This window comes from Dermacentor variabilis, chromosome 11 (genome assembly GCF_050947875.1).
Source record: "Dermacentor variabilis isolate Ectoservices chromosome 11, ASM5094787v1, whole genome shotgun sequence".
Classification (NCBI taxonomy): domain Eukaryota; kingdom Metazoa; phylum Arthropoda; class Arachnida; order Ixodida; family Ixodidae; genus Dermacentor; species Dermacentor variabilis.
In genome coordinates, this window is record NC_134578.1 from 4,965,088 (window position 1) to 4,984,365 (window position 19,278).

Genomic DNA, 19,278 nt, shown 5'->3' on the forward strand with positions numbered 1-19,278 from the left:
TTTATTGAAAGAAGTCGCTGCTGTTAGCAATGGCATGGACTCCGCCTTTGTGGTCCTCGCGATTGGCTTAGAAGCTTGGAAAGCACGGTGCGTTGCATAATGCCGGTTACCGAAAGTTAGCTTTGCCTCCGCACACAAGTATTCCTTGGTGAAGCTTACGCAAAAGTACTACAGAGAAGCATAAGCGCGAGAAGGGGCTATTGCCATTGGACACAGCATGTATTCCTTAATTATACACACGTGCACCCGGTATTTCCTGTCGCAGTACGAGCACCGATATGCCTAATATGTGTACCGACAAGCCTTCAAAGAGTTTTCGAACGTGCCTGTGGCGATTTGAGCCCCTAAGGGCAGTAAATGACATACATTTATCTTTTTCCAACTGGCCGATATTTCGGACGTTCTCGCGGCCCCTAGGGAGTTCGAAAAATCGGTCGTGGACTGTGCAACTGACCAGGATGCTTCAAATGGTCCTTGGGGCGAACGAGTGGCGGAAGGAGGACAAGAACAGAAATGATCTACACATTGAGGAATAAAGGGGAAAGGAAGCTTGCTGCCGCCGTTTTGAAGGAGCTTGAGCTCAAAAAACAGTGTTGGCTGATGCCGAGATGCAGGTGTCCCTCATCCAAACCAAAATAAACTCTTTAAAGCAGTGAAACACAACACTGAGGCATCGTGCCTAGGCTGAGAGTATGTCAGGACAGTTGAGGTTGACTTACGAGTTGTTGAGAATCTCAATTGTGACAACGTTCGGGCCTCATACCACTGAGCTTGCTATCAGTTGATAGAAATAGCTCCTATTCGAAAATATTTGCTTCTGTATGCATCTCCACTTTATTCGTATTTGAGAATGTCCGACTCGATTTGCAATATTTTTCTAAGACATTTTATTTGCTCTGCATTTTACTAACCCCTCCCTTCTATTCTCTTTTTGAATAACATAAACACTTCTCCTTAGTATTCAAATTGGACTAAGTCGTTTTTTTTTTTCGTATGCTTACTAGAGAGTGACAGCATCGGGCGATATGGTTTCAGTCCATCTTGACATAAAACATAGCTCTGCATCACTCAGGGAATTTCGCAATGGCACTCAGGGAAAGCCTGGAAAACTCAGGGAATTTGGAAGTGTCAACTTGGTAGACACCCTGCAAAAGGGGTACAGTACATGCGACTGCGTGTGTTGCGATTTCTTAAAACATACTGAAGAACTTATTAGTCAGACATCTGGGTACATCGAAGCTGCTTTTCTAGGCAAAGTACAATCGTGCTATTCAGTATAGTTTCAGAAAATTATAGGTTGTTTTCTGTTTTTACATTTCAGGCTTTGACTGGGTACCTAAGAAGATAATTCAAAGATATTGTTAAAAAAAATAATAAGGAAGACGTCCGAACATTTAAAACATTAACGAAGTTCAGAGCAGGTCATCATTATCATCATCAGTTTGCGGCTCTTCACTAAAAAGGGAGTGTTTTAGGCCGCAGCCTGGTGGGACATCCTTAAAAAGAAAGTTCCCGAAGTTAGATGCAAGTTACACTGCAAACTTGAGTTCGAGGATTCACCTATTGTGTAGTGATTATGCATGCTTGCCTCAAAAATCAGCTATATTTTTATCACCTTTATCATCACGAGAGCTACCTTTTGTATTGTACTATCTTAGGCAGAGTTCGTTACACATTCCTTTAAATTCCCAAGTTGATGAAATTGGTCTTGCATAACTTTTGCGCAGGTTGCATGTGTTGTGGATTGAGGACATAGCAATGAACATCACTGATATCTAACCAATTAGCTAACTAACTTACTAACCGCTGTGCATAGCTATAGCAAAGAAACTACAAACTGCAGGAAAAAACAAAGAACTGAATAGAAAAAATGTTTCTACTATTTTGCTGCAGCACTGCGATAATTTTTTCAACTTATGGAGCTGAAATTTTTTTCATGTGCTGCTTTCCTGGCAAACTCAGGTGTGTAACCACGGTGTATTAAAGTTGTATATACTTAAAATGCAAGCACTTCATCTTAACTGCAAAGTTCAGCTAAAATAATTGCATTCAAATTTTTATATTTGTATCATTTATGTGTAGTGCAGAGGACACTATTTCTTAATATGGTTTCTTCTAACCGTTTTCTTTTTATTTTGTTACTGACTGCCTGATGCTATTTTAAGTGCTTAATGACACCCATAGCTATACATACTTAAGAAGCTTGAGACCTGAACTGTGTGTGCTTTTTTTACTACTGCTGCCATTATGGATTCTTTCAGCTGCTGGTGTACCTGCCTATATGTACAGCGTCCAAAAAGACCCCATCACTGTTATGTTGCCATAGTAACAGTTTCATAACAGCAATAAGATAACTGAACCAAAGAGGGCATTGTGCAGGTACGGCAGAGCCCCTCACTGATGTTGTCGTCATTGAGTGAGCCAACACTTTTTTGGCAGGGCTTAAGGTTTTCCTTGAATGGCCGTCTGTAGCGTTTTCTTATCTATATGACAATGATTATGTGACTGTTTGGTGAAACTAAATGTTATCACTGTCGGAGATGCTCAGGCATAACATTTGCTGGATAAGCACACCGGCCTAACCTGTTGCAATACCAGCAGCACCATCAGGTGCGTGTTATAAAGGGACTCTGAAGAGAACCACCAAGTTAGGCTGTACTTACTCATTGCGCTTCTACAATAGAAAAAAGGCTGTTTTTATTGTTAGCAGAGACTTGGTGAGCCACGAAAAGACATAAATGCAAAGCACCAGTGGTATTTGAATTCCTCGTATCGACTTGCTATGACATCATCCATTTGGCAGTGTCTACTTCAGTCTAGTTAAGTATTTTTCGCTACAGAAGGACCACGTTGTATTCTAAAGAAAGTCAGAGACTCCACATAGCAAATTTTAGTAATGTTACAGCCCAAAATGGTACAAATGTAAGAAAATAACTGAAAATTTCTGACATCCCACTAACGTACCAGAACTGAGGTAGTATTGGCACAAAATTTCTAAAAAGGAAGCTTGATCTTCAATTTGTTCTCAATAATTTTTTGGCCAGATTAATGACAATCAGGTTTTAAAAGAATATACCAGTGTAACCTGATTTAGCGTTGCTATTTTGTGTTGATATTTAGTGTCCCTTTATATAGCTATGACTTGCTCTGTGTTTGTAAATGAAATCTAATTGCATGAAGCCGTAGCTTGTCTTGTTGTCTTGTGTGCTTTGCAGGTAGCTTACCGGGAGGCACCGACAGATTATGCTGCCAAGTCAGTGCGGCACCTGCTGGACCGCGCTGCGGGCGGCACAAATCACAGGGTCGAAGTTGAGATGCGCGTGTTACCATCCGACGCACCATTTAGAGAATTGAAGGTTAGCATTTTGTTAAAACACAGTTCCCTGTACTGTATAAAACCTTTGCATGGTGTTTTTCTACCAGATGTGTATGCGTTTTCTAATCATATTCTGATATTACATTCATGTCATTATTGTTCCATCAGTGCAACAGCACTGCAGTGTTATTCTATGTGAAGCAGTGACAGTGCCCCCAAAGTAGCACTGACACGTATGTTTGAAATTGTAGAAACACTCGCTATCACATATTCATAAGGGGACGACACTTTGCTGATATGAAGGTTGGGTAACACTTATAATATACTTTACTTTGAAATAAAAGTTCGTGAAGGAATGCCACCCTGGTGTCATCAATATTGACATGCGCACATTGTTCATATTTTTCCGCTGACAGTTTTTCACTGGCTAATCACTGTAACAAAGTTGTCACTCGGTGCAAGATGCGCCTTCATGTATCAAAACTCTCTAGAAATTTGTTGCTGATTCTGTAGCACGAGAACCTTGTCTAATCAGATGGCATACGCAAAGCAAATAGTGATGCACATTCTGGAATGTACATGAGTGCTAGCGATTATGGTGGAATGTAGGATGAGTCATCTATAATAATAGGTGGCTGACTCCACCCGTAGATCAGATTTCAATGATCAACAACTGTGCTCGCTGCTATCATTATGCTTCGAATGTTACTTGTTTTTCTGGGCACAAGTTCGCCCAATGAGGAGTTAGATTCATGACCCACGATTTTGGTACTGTATGGTTCTTCATCATCACTACATTGTGACAATAGTATCATGACATCATGACACAGAGCAAGATTTAGATGCTTGCCACTACTTGTTCTATGGTATAGAGGGTCTGTAACTGCATTTAACGTCAGAAAACCACAAATTGAAACTGCCATGTCAGTACATGTCAGAACATCGAGTGCATTTGAAATACATTTGTTAATACATTTGTTAGGGACATCTTGTTGGGATAGTTGGTGCGTCTTTCATTAAAAAAGAGCCACTGCACAAATAAACACAGTAATCCATTATACCTATCTTCACTGTATCACGTTTCGAAGATCCCATTTGGATTGTACAATTCAGATTATATGTTCTTTCAGATAATACATTTTTCTGACTTGTTGTTTTCAGGAATGTATCAAGATCCAATTTCATTAATGAACCTGTGGTGCAACAAGAGTAATAATGACGACCCTCGGTATTGTAGCACCCTGGGCAACTTTCTGTAAATTAAGTGCAGCAACCATGACATGAACATGCATGCCTTTCTGTGCAGGTGGTAGTGACCGATGACAACAACTTGGGGCGGCTTTGGCCGCAGCACAGACGGGCTGTCGATGCTGGAGTGTCGCTGGCACTATCACACGGACCCTTGCGAAGCTTCCCAGTGATCAATGCCAGCGTTGAGCTGCTCTGGTGCGAAGTGGGCCGGGGCACCTCTCTGGCCATGGTCACTGCGGCCGCATCCCAATGCATTGCTCAGTGTCTGGCTAACGCTGCTGTCGTGCTCATGGAGCCCATCATGAAGGTTCAGGTGGGCCATATGTTCATGTTCCAAGGGTGCTGGCATTCCTGTACTCTATTTCACAAGTAGCTTGCAGCACTGCTGAAGGTAGGAGGCATACACAGGCAATATCCTTGTGCAGCGGAGTATAGTTCCAGGTGTAACCTTCTGATTATTGGTGGGATAAAGAGTTTTTTACGCATGAAATGCTTTTAGCTTCCGTTTTCGGCGACCTGCAAATGACCTTGATCCTAAAGCCTGAGTTATCCAGGCACTCAAGCGAGAACGTCCAGGCAAGTTGCGAGAACAAAACGCGATTATCTGGGCAACCAGTCAAAACTTAAGAAAATGAGGTCTCTGGCACCCAACCCTTGGTGCAGGACCACATTACATATGCTAGTTGCCGCCCAAACAAATTACAAAAAAGCGTTGCTTCAGAGTTCTTCCTGATGTTTGTTCACAATATCACTTGGGCTATTCTAGTATGCTGAAGTTTTATTTGTAATTTTTCAATAGTGACGTTCAAAAGGCAGATACACAGCATTATATACTTCATTGTCATCTTTTGGTGCCGAGACAGGGTTGCTGGTGCTCTTTTGAATGCCAACGGTCCGGGTTTTGTGTCACCTCGAGAGATGGTGCCACGCTGTGCGTGCCTCCTTCAGGTGCTTTTCTTCTAGCTGGGCTCTGTGTACACGGTGCCTTTTGCTGCCTGTCGTGCTGCCTTCAGCTGGTTCTCTTCCAGCTGGGCAGTGTCCATATGGACCAGTGCACAGTATGGCGTGGTGTGGTGTGGTGGGGTGCGCCATTATGAACATGAACTACACCCATATTAAGATTGTGGCTAGTATCATCTACAACTAATTTGCTTTGCCGGTTGCCATTTCATGCTTACACTACTCTCAATTATGGGAGAGCCAGCAATTATTTTTTTGCTTGGTACCGAATACGTTACAGTGATGCATGTCACATACCTTGAATTACTGTGGCAGTTACCGTAATATCCACCCTAACTGTGTTTACATGGCAACATGGCAGTGCCTATATAACCCAGATTGCCTGCTTCGATCCAAATTCATGCTTGTTGCTTACTCTTCACCCTGACAGCAAGAAATAAATGGCAATAGTTGTCATCGTTAAGTCTCATCTCACACTGAGGGCAAGGCATTAATTATGTTTTGTTATTATTCAGATCACCTGCTTGGTTTCATGCTGCTAGGACTACAGAAGCAGTGCCAAGGTGTAAAAGTTGTTTGGTTTCCAAGCAGATGGCACCACAGCATTAGCACTGGTGATGCATTGACTGTGCAGAATGCTATAAAGGCATAATTGTCTTTTTATTTATTTATAAATACTGCGATCTTTAACAAGATCTTAGCAGCGTGGTACACGAGTAGGGTATGTTCACGAAACAATATAAATACAAAAATGGCGAATTGCACTCAAAAATTCTTCAGACAAGCGCTTCACACAAGCGCAAAAAGCAGGCGCAAGGAACAGGCGCAAAAAACACAGGTGCAAAAACAAGCGCTTCAACGTTACATCAGCGATCTTTCCCAATCATACAGTAAAACAGTGCTATCACTGACAATCTCAGCAAGTGAAAAAAAAATTAAAGATATGTTTCGAAAAGTGATAATGAGTCCTGTGTTACAGTTTTATTGGCCAGCTTATTCCAATCTACTATAGTTCTCAGAAAAAAGGAATACTTGAAGCAGTTGACACACGTTGTAAATGGAGTTACAGCTAGTGAGTGTCGCTGTCTGGTAGCGTAACCTGTTGCATAGGTGATAATGTGAGACGTGTCGATGTTGTAGTGACCATTTATTATTTGGGAAAAGAATTTTAAACGACATGCACGATTTCTGTCACTTATAGTAGGCAAGCCGCTCCGAGATAAAAGGTTAGTAATGTAACTACGCCCATATGTATTGTAGATGAATCGAACTGCTTTTTTCTGTAAGCTTTCTAGCTTTCCAATATCGCTTTTAGTGAACGGGTCCCATATAACTATAGCATATTCTAAAACGGGGCGGACTAGTGTTTTGTATGCCAATAGACGTACTGTTGGTGTGGAGGATTTTAATACGCGTCTTAGAAAAAACAACTTGCGACGACAATTTGCTATTACTGTGTCAAGGTGCTTTGACCAGGAAGGATCCTTTGTTACGTACAAGCCAAGGTACTTATATTGCGCTACCTCTGACAAAAAAGCGTTTTCTGTGCCATAGCAATATACCAGTGGCTTCTTTTTTAAAGTTATCCGCATATATACTGTCTTTTCGAAATTAATGCTCATTTGCCATTGTCTACACCACTCAACTAACTACCTTATTTAAAGTCCCTGTTTAACCTAAGTTGATCTTCTTCCGTTGTTATTTCATCGTACAGAACGCAGTCGTCAGTGTAAAGCCTGATTTTTACAGAGAGGTTAGTGACAATATCGTTTATATATAACAAAAAGAAAAGGGGGCCAAGAATGGATCCTTGTGGGACACCAGAATTCACAGCAGCTATATCAGAGGTTGTTTTATTTACAGTAACAAACTGATGGCGGTTTGTAAGGTAGGCTTTAATCCATGCTAATATTTTATCATATTTAAGCACAGCTCCTAGCTTATGAAGCAATTTAACATGAGAAACCCTATCAAATGCCTTGCTGAAATCCATGAATATCGCCTCTGTTTGTTTCCCTTTGTTTACAGTGTTAGCAAAGTCATGTATGATTTCAACTAGTTGAGTAGTCGTCGAAAGGCCACTTCTAAAACCATGCTGCATGTTTGTGATAACGTTATGTTCGTCTAGAAAACCAGTTATATGTTTATGAATTATATGTTCTAAGAGTTTACAAGATGTTGATGTTAATGAAATCGGTCTGTAATTATTGATGCAAAATTTATCCCCCAATTTATGTAAAGGTTTTATTCTAGCAATTTTCGAGTCTTCCGGTAATGATCCTTCGTTAATTGACTTCGCAAATAGAATGTACAGATATTTTGCACACCATTCAGGATAACGCTTTAGAAAACAATGCGGAATATCATCTGGTCCTGGAGATTTTTTAATGTCAAGTTTTAACAATAAATTTAGAATACGCTGTTCCGAAATAACAATGTCGGGAAGGGAAGGCAGTTCAGCAGAAAAGTATGGTAAACAGCCATCATCACTTGTGAATGCACTCTTAAAATGGTTATTAAAAGCAGAACACACAGTTTTTTTCATCCCGCACACTTTCGCCGTTTATAAGAAAGGTGTCGGAAGACGAAAAGGCGGGCGTCACAACCCTCCAGAATTTCTCGGGAGATGATCTGATAAAGTCTGGTAGTAATGTGCTGTGATAATACTCTTTATCTTTGACAATCTTTTCGTGAAGTTTTTCGGACAAGTTATCAATATCGGCTTTCAGTTCTTCGCCGTCCTTCATTAAGGCGCGTTTCTTTTTTAATCGCTTAAGTTTCCGCCTCATCTGTAACGTCTCCCGCGTAATCCATGGATTGCGGCGCTCCGACTTCTTCACTATTTTAGGAACGAAGCGTTCCACACAATCAAAAATGAGGTCTTTAAAAAAAAGCCAGAGGTCGTTTACACTACAATCAAGGCCTTGAAAGTGATCGTAATTCAAAGCTAGCACATCTATTATAGAGTCATCCTGTGCTCTTGAAAAATTTGGAAAATATTGAATGTTATTGGTTCGATTGATTAAAGCACTTTTCAACGTCAGGACAACTGCTTTGTGACCAGAAATACCAGATGTTACTGTATATGAGATGCAGTCTTTAATGGTGCCACTTACAAAAAACAAATCAAGAATGGATCTTGAATCATTTTGAATTCTTGTGAAATCCTGCACAATTTGTAGTAGATCAAAAGTAAAAGCTATATCAGTCATGACACTTTCCGCACTTTGAATTGGATACGAAGAAAAAGTTTCCCAATTGATATTTGGCAGGTTGAAATCGCCGGTTAATATTAATTTATCTTCCCGCGTTACATATGAATGCATATAAGTTGACAAGCGCTCCAAGTTATCAACAGTGGAGTTAGGAGGTCTGTAGAAACCTGCAAGGATATATCTAAAATTATTGACGTATAATTTACAAAATATGCTTTCTACATCCGGAACATCAGGCATTGTCTGCAGCATAATGGAAGATTTATACAGTATAGCAATACCTCCCCCTCTTCTATCCCGGTCCCTACGTAACACTTTATAATTCTTTGGTACGATTTCACTGTCAAATATATCATCGCTTAACCAAGTTTCGCTTAGTACGGCCACGTCGGGTTCTAGTGAAAAAAGCATGCTCTCAAGCTGGACAGTCTTATTCACGACACTGCGGCAATTCATGTTAAGAATTGTGAAAGGCCTGCTGTTTATCTTCTCAATTCATTTCTTTTTAGTAAGTTTAAAGCGCTTATCTTTAGCTTCGTCCCAGCCAAACATTACGCCGTCCACGCTTAACTTATCAAAGAACAACTTCACCTTAGCATTATTTTCTTTTTCCTGTTTCGCACTTAGCCATAATTTTTTTCGTATTTGACGCACCCTGAATGAAAAGTCTTCTGTTACGGAAAGGTTTGTTCCTTTTAACTTTGAACAAGACCTTAGAATTGTTAGTTTCTCACGATAATCCAAGAATTTAATTATCACTGGGCGGCCTTTTCTGCTCTTTTCGCCTAGTCTGTGACACCTCTCCATGCCACTAACAATGAGTCCCAGTTTATCCTTGAAAATATCGTCTTGTAGTATTTTTGTTAAGCTATCCGTTGTTTCATTGTCATGTTCCTGTATCCCGTAAATGATCAGGTTGTTCCGTCTACCTCTATTTTCTTGGTCATCTAACTTATTCTGTAAATATGACACCTGTGTTTGCAAAGTAGCGACAGATGACTTCACGTTTTTAAATTCTTGTTCTAAAGATTGCAGAACAGACGAGTTATCCTCTAAACAGCTTAGTCTTTCCTTCATATCTGTTATATTTAATTCCATTCTATTTTGATTCGATAATAGGCTATTCATGGTGGTCATCATGTTATTCTGCCCATCATGTAGCTTCATCAAGAGTTCCTTCTCAGTCGGACCTGGGTTCGCCTCAATATCTCCACATGATAAAAGATTGAACACAAACGGAAACATATCAGACAACAGCAGTGGGCATGGCAGCAGCATCAGGAAACGGTTGTCACTACGATAGCACTTCGTAGTTAAGTAAGAACTAACCTGCACCGAGAAGCAGAGCGGATTTTGAAGCAACATTCCCGAAGCACTGCTGCCGAGCCCACAGGAGGCAACTTGCAGTGCGACCCGTTTTAAAGGCGCTGGAAGTCCCACGTGATGTGACGTCATAGATGAAGGCGCAAGCGCAGATGTCAGGAGGAAAGGCGGGATGTTCTCGCTGATCTCGCACATGTCACCATCCACTGATACCTCGATGACGCTGTCACCAAGATTGTGGCAATGAAGTCCGTCCGATGCACAAGCACGGTGCGGTGACCATACTGTGGTTAGGGTAGCGAGAACCTGCACCGAGAAGCAGAGCGGATCTTGAAGCAACATTCTAGAAGCGCTGCTGCCGAGCCCACAGGAGGCAATTTGCAGTGCGACCCGTTTTAAAGGCGCTGGAAGTCCCACATGATGTGTCACAGATGAAGGCGCAAGCGCAGATGTCAGGAGGAAAGGCGGGATGTTCTCGCTGATCTCGCACATGTCACCATCCACTGATACCTCGATGACGCTGTCACCAAGATTGTGGCAATGAAGTCTAGAAGCGTACGGTGAGGGGCTAGTTGGTATGACATTATGAGAACAAAGAAAAACTGCATAAAAAGGACAAGACAGAGAAGGAACCACACGTCTGCACCTGTGTCGTGTGGTTCTTTCTCTGTCTTGTCCTTTTTGCGCAGTTTTTCTTTGTTCTCATAATGTGGCGATGAAGTCCGTCCGATGCACAAGCACGGTGCAGTGACCATACTGTGATTAGGGTAGCGAGAACCTGCACCGAGAAGCAGAGCGGATTTTGAAGCAACATTCCCAAAGCGCTGCTTCCGAGCCCACCTGCATCATTAATCACTGCATCATTAATTTACTACTTCACTATAGTATGGTATGTGATGATGGTGGCGAGCAAACACCCAGTTCACACCGAGCAGATGATGTGGGGCATTCAGCCTTACTACTAGCTAAGGAGGCTGCAAGGAACTGCGGAGAAAATGTATACTAGGTGAAGGGAAAACCCACTGTCGCACTCATGCAGCTTATAGTTATAATGCCAGAACATTTGCTGCATCAAGCCACCAACCATGGAGCACGTATCGACAGGATGGCAAGCAGACACTAAGCAGACGACATGGCATGGATGAACACATCTTGAAGGGCATTCGGCCTTCCTATTGGCTAAGGAGTCGTGCAGCTTCCGTAGTGCTGTAAAGAACTACTGAGATAATAGAGTGTAGAAGGGACCAAACTCATTACTATATGCTGCACCTCTCCTTAACGAAGTTGCAACTGACAATGAAAATTCTTTGCTATATCTGGTATTTGTTATAAGCGTATATTTATTACTTGCTTATAGAGTCGACTTCCGTTAATTCGATCTTGATAAAATCAACAAAATAGATTCAATTATCTGTTGTTCCAAATTAAAAGAAGAGGCGTAATATATGTACTAACACACCACTGCTTCATTGTGCAGTATTTCTTGATTCTAACACTCTTCCGAATCGAATGCACGCCCAGTTATATTGGGTTCATAGTACAAAACAATGTGCACCCAAATCTAATGCATGTTTTCGAATGTGTCAATCGCAAATCAGATGATATCTGTAGAGTTTATAAAGGTAAACTCTCAAACAGCCTTCTCTCACTGTACATTGATATTCCACATTTTTTGAATGGCTCTGCAACCATTGCAAACAGGATGGCAACTGTATGAAGTGAATTTTTTATTTAGACTTTTAATATTTTGATAAAAAATCCTTGAATATTATATAACTTAAAAACACTGATGTAACAAGTTTCCAGCTCTGTAAACTGCACACAATAAGACATTTAAAGCAGACAAAATTGATGTATTATACACTGATTTAGAATATACCACTAATTTATAAGTAGGACTTCTGCAAAGCACTGGTAAAAATTGCAACGATCTTGCACATGCTGTAAACTCATAAACTTTTCTGATTGAGATGCTCTTACAGTTTACAGAACTACAATATTTGTTTTTGTAAAATAATTACGGATTTCCAAGTTTTATGGTTCTATTTTTTTAGAAACTTACCATTCTCACAACTTTTGTGAAAAGCTCGAGGTCCTGCGTTAAAATTCTACTTCTAGAGTTGTTAGAACTTACCTTCTCTCTCAAACACAATGAATTTCATTAAAATTGGTCCAACAGTTGTTTCAGAGAGGCACTACTGTGCTTTACATGTATTTAAATAGAAAAATTGGAGTTGGCCCTGAGCTAATCCTTCCTTTTAAACAATTTTTTTCTTCTCCTGCACAAGGTTGCTGGGACAGTATGCTAGCTTAATGTGTCTTCTTTCCAAAACATTCGCTGTTTGCTCCTTACAACCCGTGTTTTTTAAACTGCTGTAGATACTTCTTCATCGTTCAAGTAATGTCTGATGGTGGCTGTATATGGATTTGTCTTAGCTTTATACTTCTATCTTCAAATAGCTTTGTGACTGCAAATTGATATTGAAAGAAAAAAGTGCAACAATTGGCAATAAGCATGCATGTCTGCAGAGTCTTCTTCCTTTCGTGTGTTCGGAAATTTAAGCCAATAGAGGCAAATAATGCATAATAATTAACTAATAAATAAATGCACCAGAACTTCTGAAGCCACAAGCAAGAAAATGAGAAAAATCCATGTGTATTACCCATCATTTCTATGGTAGCTGAACAATCACAGTGCCAGAGCTCCCTGTAATAACTTTAGTGACACTACATGTGTTGCACTTGTGATTGCCAATCTGTGGATGCTACTTTACAGCTTTAACACCACAAAGAAAATTAAATTATGGGGTTGTATGTGCCAAAACCACGATCTGATTATGAGGCATTTCGTAGTGGGAGACTCCAGAAATTTGTACCACCTGGGGTTCTTTAATGTGCACCCAGATATAATTACGTGGGTGCTAGAAAGATGCTAGAACGAAAGATGGTTGGTGATGCCACCTTGAATTTTACGCACCATGTCACTGCAAGATCATGAACTTTGACCCTGTCTGTTGGACCTAATTAATTTTTTATTAGTAAAATTAGACTACCATACATTCAAACAAGACAGGAGTTCAGAGGAAGATGGAAACTTAAATGATGAGGAGTACTTGAACAAGGAATGTCGCTTTACTAAGCCAATGTTTTGACAAGAAGACTTGTCTTGTTGCTGTCCTGACGAAGACAAGTCCTCTTGTCAAAATATTGGCTTAATAAAGTGACATTCCTTGTTTGCCTAGGCCATACATTGTATTCACTACCATACATTGTATTCTAAGGGAGTCCAACACTGAACATAGCAAGCTTTGAAAGCTTTTACCTTGCCACAGTGGCCTAAATATGAGAATTTGCTTTGAAATCTGTGACGTTGCAATGTTGTACTGATGCTGGGATTGCACCATAGAATTAAAAAAAAATAGAAAGCGTGGCCTTTATTTTCTCCTTTATAGTAACCAACACTTTTCTGTAAAATTAACGAAAATAGAGTTTTGAAAGAACGCTTTACTAACCTGATTTAGTTTTTGTCTTTAGTGTCCCCGATGGGTTCAGATTTTATTTGCAGCATGGTTGAGAAATGTATTAAACAGATGATGTGCACGAGCAAGTCTAACTGCCTTGTCCCAACGCACCATAATATCTTGCAACACAGGTGTCCATTCCAGAGATGTATCTTGGCCGTATGCTGAGTGACCTCTCTCAGAGGAGGGCAACGATTAGAGAGATATTGCAACGACAAGACATGCGTGTCGTGAATGCCGAGGTAGGCCACATTCTTTTTTCTATTATCCCTTGCATCTCAAGAATACCATGCGAATGCACACCGATGATAAAGCTTTCCTGGAGAGTAAACATTTCTTCTAGTGCATTTACTCAAAGGATCACCATACGAATATGTGATAAAGGTTCTGTGTGTGTAGTCAAGCGTTGATATATTGAACAGAAATATAACGGGTTATTGGATATAACAAAGCAAACCTAAACTGTTTATCACTGTGTCACCATGTATATACGACTGTAACGAATGTTCTCTTCTCTTAATATTTCCCTCGCCTTTCCCTTCCCCTGTGCAGGGTAGCCAACTGGGCTCAGTCTTGGTTAACTTCCCTGTCTTCCATTTATCCTTATCTCTCCCTCTTTTGGATACAAGGATGGCATTTTTTTTCTGTAGCATGCAACTTTTTTATAGTGAGGATCAACTACATGTAGTTTGCACATTCTATGTAGGGTTGGTTAAACACAGAGGGTTAAATAGTGTTGGGAGACCACAACTCACAAAATGCAAATGGGCGCCACAGTTTTTCCATCCATGATATAGGGCGCTCTGGGTATGTTCTGTTGGCGTGATAACCATGGAAGCCTTGCAAGGACAGATCTTAAAGAGACCCGCACAAGGCCCCATTGCAAATTTCAGTGCCATACCAAGTGTAAAAAGTGCCATACCAAGAATTCTAATAGGATGATTATCAGATGAGATAGGAGGAACCTAAATGTCGCACCGCCATGCTGCAAAGTGAGCTCTACTGCCAACATAGACACCCTTTCTCTATACCTCGACTAACGTCCCCAGGCAACATTACTGTCCTGTCTTTTTTTATAGCAAAGCATAGGCTTTCATTTGAAATTCTGTTTTCGCATTATGGAGCGATTTGATACTTTGCAGACACGATCATCACCTTGTGGTCTACGCACTGCACTTTTCTGTTTGCAATATCAAAACCTAGTTGGGGCATTTTAAGAAGCAGCCGCTTGGGACCAACATTCATACTTTTGTTCACATATGAAATGCTGAAGAGGTCTGCTAATTTGTTGCGTTAAAAGAAAAAAGTTACACTTCTAGCAACTTTTGGGAGCACATGTTTGGTTTAGACGTCAATTTTATTTTACAGAAATGTATAAAAATTGTTAAATTTAGAAGAAATTGGAGCATAGGGTATGCAACACTAATTCTGCATGAAATGACAGCAATCACAGCTTTGTGTACTGTATCTAATAAAGTGTTCACAGTAAACCAATGTTCATGGTTTATGCAAGTTTCACAAAAGTTCAGCTATTAAGTTATCAGTACTAGTCAGAGCAATGTATAATACAATTTTTTTTTCTGCTTTGGGTGCCCTTAATTATATATGCCGTTTATAAGATGCTGATGTGCACTTTTATTGCACAGCTACAAAGTTACGAACTTCACGCATTCATTCCTTGTTTCCCGTTTATTTCCAATTATATTGCAGGAACAGTGAAGGCATAAACTAAAATCAGTTCTTGGCAGTTTCCAGAATAACAATATTTTTTTTTTAGGGAACTACTGACACGACTTTTTTGTGTTAAATGAATGTCCACACCCTCTAAACCTTATAAAAAAATACTGGCATGCATCAAAGCTCCCGAAGTACTTTGTGATAATCATTCTTTCTATAAACCAGTTATTTTCAGTATGCACAAAGTGTATGCATCCTGTCACAATATATTGGCTGGCTCTGTTCCCGTGATTGATGTAGCTGCCTCACGCCAAGCACAACCAAAAAGAAATGTGTTACAAGCATTTTTTATGAGCAACACCATCAAACCTGGCCTTTCTGCAACATGATGTCAGCAAATATTGCTCTATCATGATGCTACATAGTGTCGATAATGCCAGGTTTGGCTTCTCCCCCCCCGCCCCCAAGACGAACTTCAATATCAAAAATATGTATATCTTACAAGTGTGCCGCAACCTTCATACTTGCCAAGTGCTATACTTTTAGGTGCAAGAAGCATGTGGGATAATTTTTGTGTCCTTCAAATGGAACGACCTACGGCATTACATTTGCAATGCTCTCCACTCCTGCAGGTTCCACTTGCTGAAATGAACGATTACGCAGATGTTGTGCGAACACTGTCTTCTGGCCGTGCCAGCTTCAGCATGTCCCTAGCTGCCTACCATCCCATGGGAGCACAAGAAACTGCCGTGGCATTGAGGCGGCTCTCTGGATTCACAGACAATGCCTGAGACACTGTGATGTGGCAGTCTTGTTTCCTGTCTGTTTCTGCACATAAGCCAGACACTGTTAATAAAAAAAGAAAACTAATTTGTTTTGTTGGATGTGTTGGTGTGTTCTTTGATGAAAAATGGAGGTGAAAAGAAGGCGAGCGCTTTAGGACATGATGGTAAAAAATTATCACGTAGCTGGTAATAGGTGATTATGACTTCATGAGAACATCAAGCAATATTGTTAAAGAATTGGTGACCTATACTTTTTGTCAAGGCATAAATACCTCAGATTGTGCTTCTTTTGCAACACCTTAAGTGACAGCACAAGGATGCATAAGATCAACTACATAGAGAAACCAGGCTGCATTGCCTGCCGAACTGGTCATTCTTTGCAGGTGTGTGAATATGTGTCCGGAGTAAGAACATTTAAATCTGCACTTCTTTCCTATAACAATATGAGAGTGGAACTGCCACCTTAAGTGGATTGTTACTGCATTGCCTTTATTGTTTCCTTTTTCTTTGAAGCAGTATTACTTAACATAGTGCCAGATTTGTTTTCAGTCAGGTCATAATGTAAAAGGCAATTGTTCTGCTTATGTCTTTTGTGCCCTTTGTTACAGTATTCTTTGGTAACATCACTAAATGTGCTTAGTGGGTTTGTCCCTCCTTCAGACAATGTTCTTAGGGGCACTGTAGGCAGGTCATTAATGTTTTCCGAAAAGCACAGGGCACAACTGTTTTTTGCATGTTATGTCCCACCCAAATTAGACTACTCTAGCCAGAAACCTAATTTGCAACATCGTGGCTCAGAAGCAGAATGCTGTAGAGGCAGATCCATGCACACTATGACCCACTTTTAGAGGTAGCACCTGTACGGCAATGAAAGCCCACATAACATCTTTTCAGATTTATAGCAAGAGATGTGGGTGGTACATTACATTCAGAATTTGTGAGAAAAATAAGGTGAACCAAGCGGTTTCATATTTTTATGTGAAGACAGGGAAAGCATAAAATAAATTAACTGTTCTTATTAAAGGAAATGTAGAACTAATAAGGCAAATGAAAGTTGATGAAAAGACAATGTGCTGCAGCTGGGAGCCAACCCGACATTATCTGCATTGTGTATGCAATGTTCTGTTTTTGGATGTGTAATGCAAAGAATCTTAACAGAAAAATAAGTTACTTTCCCTTGTGCTTTCACTGATTTCCATGCGTACTTGTTTCATTTGGGATCTATCTATTATCGTAGGCCTTAATTCAGTACCCCAGCTGAATTGATAGCAGAGTTAGGCAGCGTAACAAAGACATTCTTGTTCTGCTTGAATTCATTCGCAGTGTATGCCTTTTGTCCTAAAGCATTAAAAATGCAAAACGATATTCGGGCTCAGTATCTCAGACTGATGCAATATTTCTGGTACCGGCACCACTGCTCTTTTACGGATCTAATGTTTCACAGGGCAATGAATAATACCGATGGTTCCCTGCCAGTCTCATTCACTTTCATTTCGTGCAACACTACTGCTGGCACTCGTGACGTTAGCATTCTCAGACACCTGGTAGGTGCCAGAACACTTCTGCACAGCAGAAGTTGTCTTGTGTGCCGCTTCAAGTCTTGTCGCACCCGCATATAGTTACAACACTGTCCGAGGAGTTGAACTGCGACACTAAGCCTTGCTACGACTGTCCATGCTTCACCCTTCGAGCAAAAGTGCCAAAATTTTTTTCATGGAAGCCATGCTCTGGCAACATATGTACTCAATGATAACAAATAAACCACCTTGACTGCAAAAGCAGCATAGTCTCAGACAGGACATGCATATTGGAATTGGTGAGTGCAATCTTTAGGTAGAGAGAATAAATGTATATTAAATATGGACAAAAGTCGACCCTTGTGGTGCTTCTGGCAACATGCCATGATTAAGTTGGTCGTCTTGCTTCTCACCAAGTTTAACAGCAAACTGCCGAATATGGCTTTCCATTGGGCAAGGGTCCCTCTTGGAATGCACCAGTCATTTAACTGAGCTTAGCAGCCAAAGGCAGATCTGTCGCAGTGCAGATGGACCAGGTGATGTCCACAGCAGAAGTGTGCCAAGGCTTGCTCACCCATATAAGGTTATAAAGCTGCCTGCTTGGACATTAACACAAACCTGTGCCTGATGCAAGGCTTCGCCATGAATTGTGCACAGCCACTTTGCATGTGTGCTCAAGACACTAGTACTGACAATCTGGTTTCTCCTCAGGATGAAAGCTTTACAGTTGTCCTCGTTAACTTGTCCGAGATATTCCATGGAACTTGTTAAATGTTCCTGCATTTCAAACTGCCAATTAAGGTCAAACCTCTATATAACAAATGGATACAACAAATTACCATTAAGAAAAATGTAATTGTTTATTGTTGATACCACCATATAGTGAACATTACTTGTAACAAATATCAGATATAACAAAGTTATTTTCATATTTGGTGCAAGTGAGTTTTGAATAATTTGCTCTTGCCCTACATACAGTCTGCTAGCCTTCTGGTTAACTCATTTGGTGGATAGACTACCACGAAAGGTGGTGGTGCTGAGTTTAATCCCTAAACTTCCAGAGGAAACCAATACGATTTTGTAATTCTGTGCTACTTCCATGCGGATGACGATTTTTTTTTTCATGAAAATTCCATCTTGTGTTTGTGGAACTTATTAGCTTAGCATGCAGCCTGCGGCACATCTGTAAGGGTACGGGGACCCTGTTAAGTTGTCGGTGGAGAAGCTTTTTGCATGTTTCTTGCATTTCTCATGCAGAAAAACAATAGCCGAAGCTGCGTGTCTTGTTCAACAATGGGCGTGTGCAGAAAACCTTCTGAAAGCGTGGGGGGGGAGACAACAACTTACAGAGTGCAGGTAGCAATTACAAAAAAACTCAATAAAAGATGGGGAGTATAAAGCAATCTTCCTTTGGCATAAAATGTTCGTTCTTTTTTTTTTTGCAATGCGAGTGTGATATTACACAAAATGTTTCCTCTGAACTTGCATGATTCAGAGCTTCTTGAAAGTCAGCTATTGCTGTTGGGCCACATGGCCCGGGGATTCCCAGGAAGGAAGGAGGGGGGGGGTCATTACTGCCTTCTTGCTCCCCTACAAACACACGTTTGCATAAGCACCTGTGCAAGGAGCACACAAAAGTGCAAGGCAGTACAGTTGTACAAATGTGTGCATTGGCACACAAGATTAACAGTTAGTGAAGAGGAGTCACACATG

General features: G+C 40.6%; 1 protein-coding gene across 1 annotated transcript in view; it reads left to right on the top strand.

The window, feature by feature from the left end:
• mRRF2 (mitochondrial ribosome recycling factor 2) overlaps positions 1-16,143 on the top strand; it is a 29,616-nt gene extending 13,473 nt beyond the window's left edge. Inside the window, exons 7-10 of the mRNA XM_075673696.1 lie at positions 3,216-3,356; positions 4,623-4,880; positions 13,718-13,828; positions 15,896-16,143. Coding sequence (XP_075529811.1) covers positions 3,216-3,356; positions 4,623-4,880; positions 13,718-13,828; positions 15,896-16,054 — 669 coding nt within the window. The 3' untranslated portion in view covers positions 16,055-16,143. The remainder of the gene's footprint in view (positions 1-3,215; positions 3,357-4,622; positions 4,881-13,717; positions 13,829-15,895) is intronic.
• Positions 16,144-19,278: the final 3,135 nt, after the last annotated feature.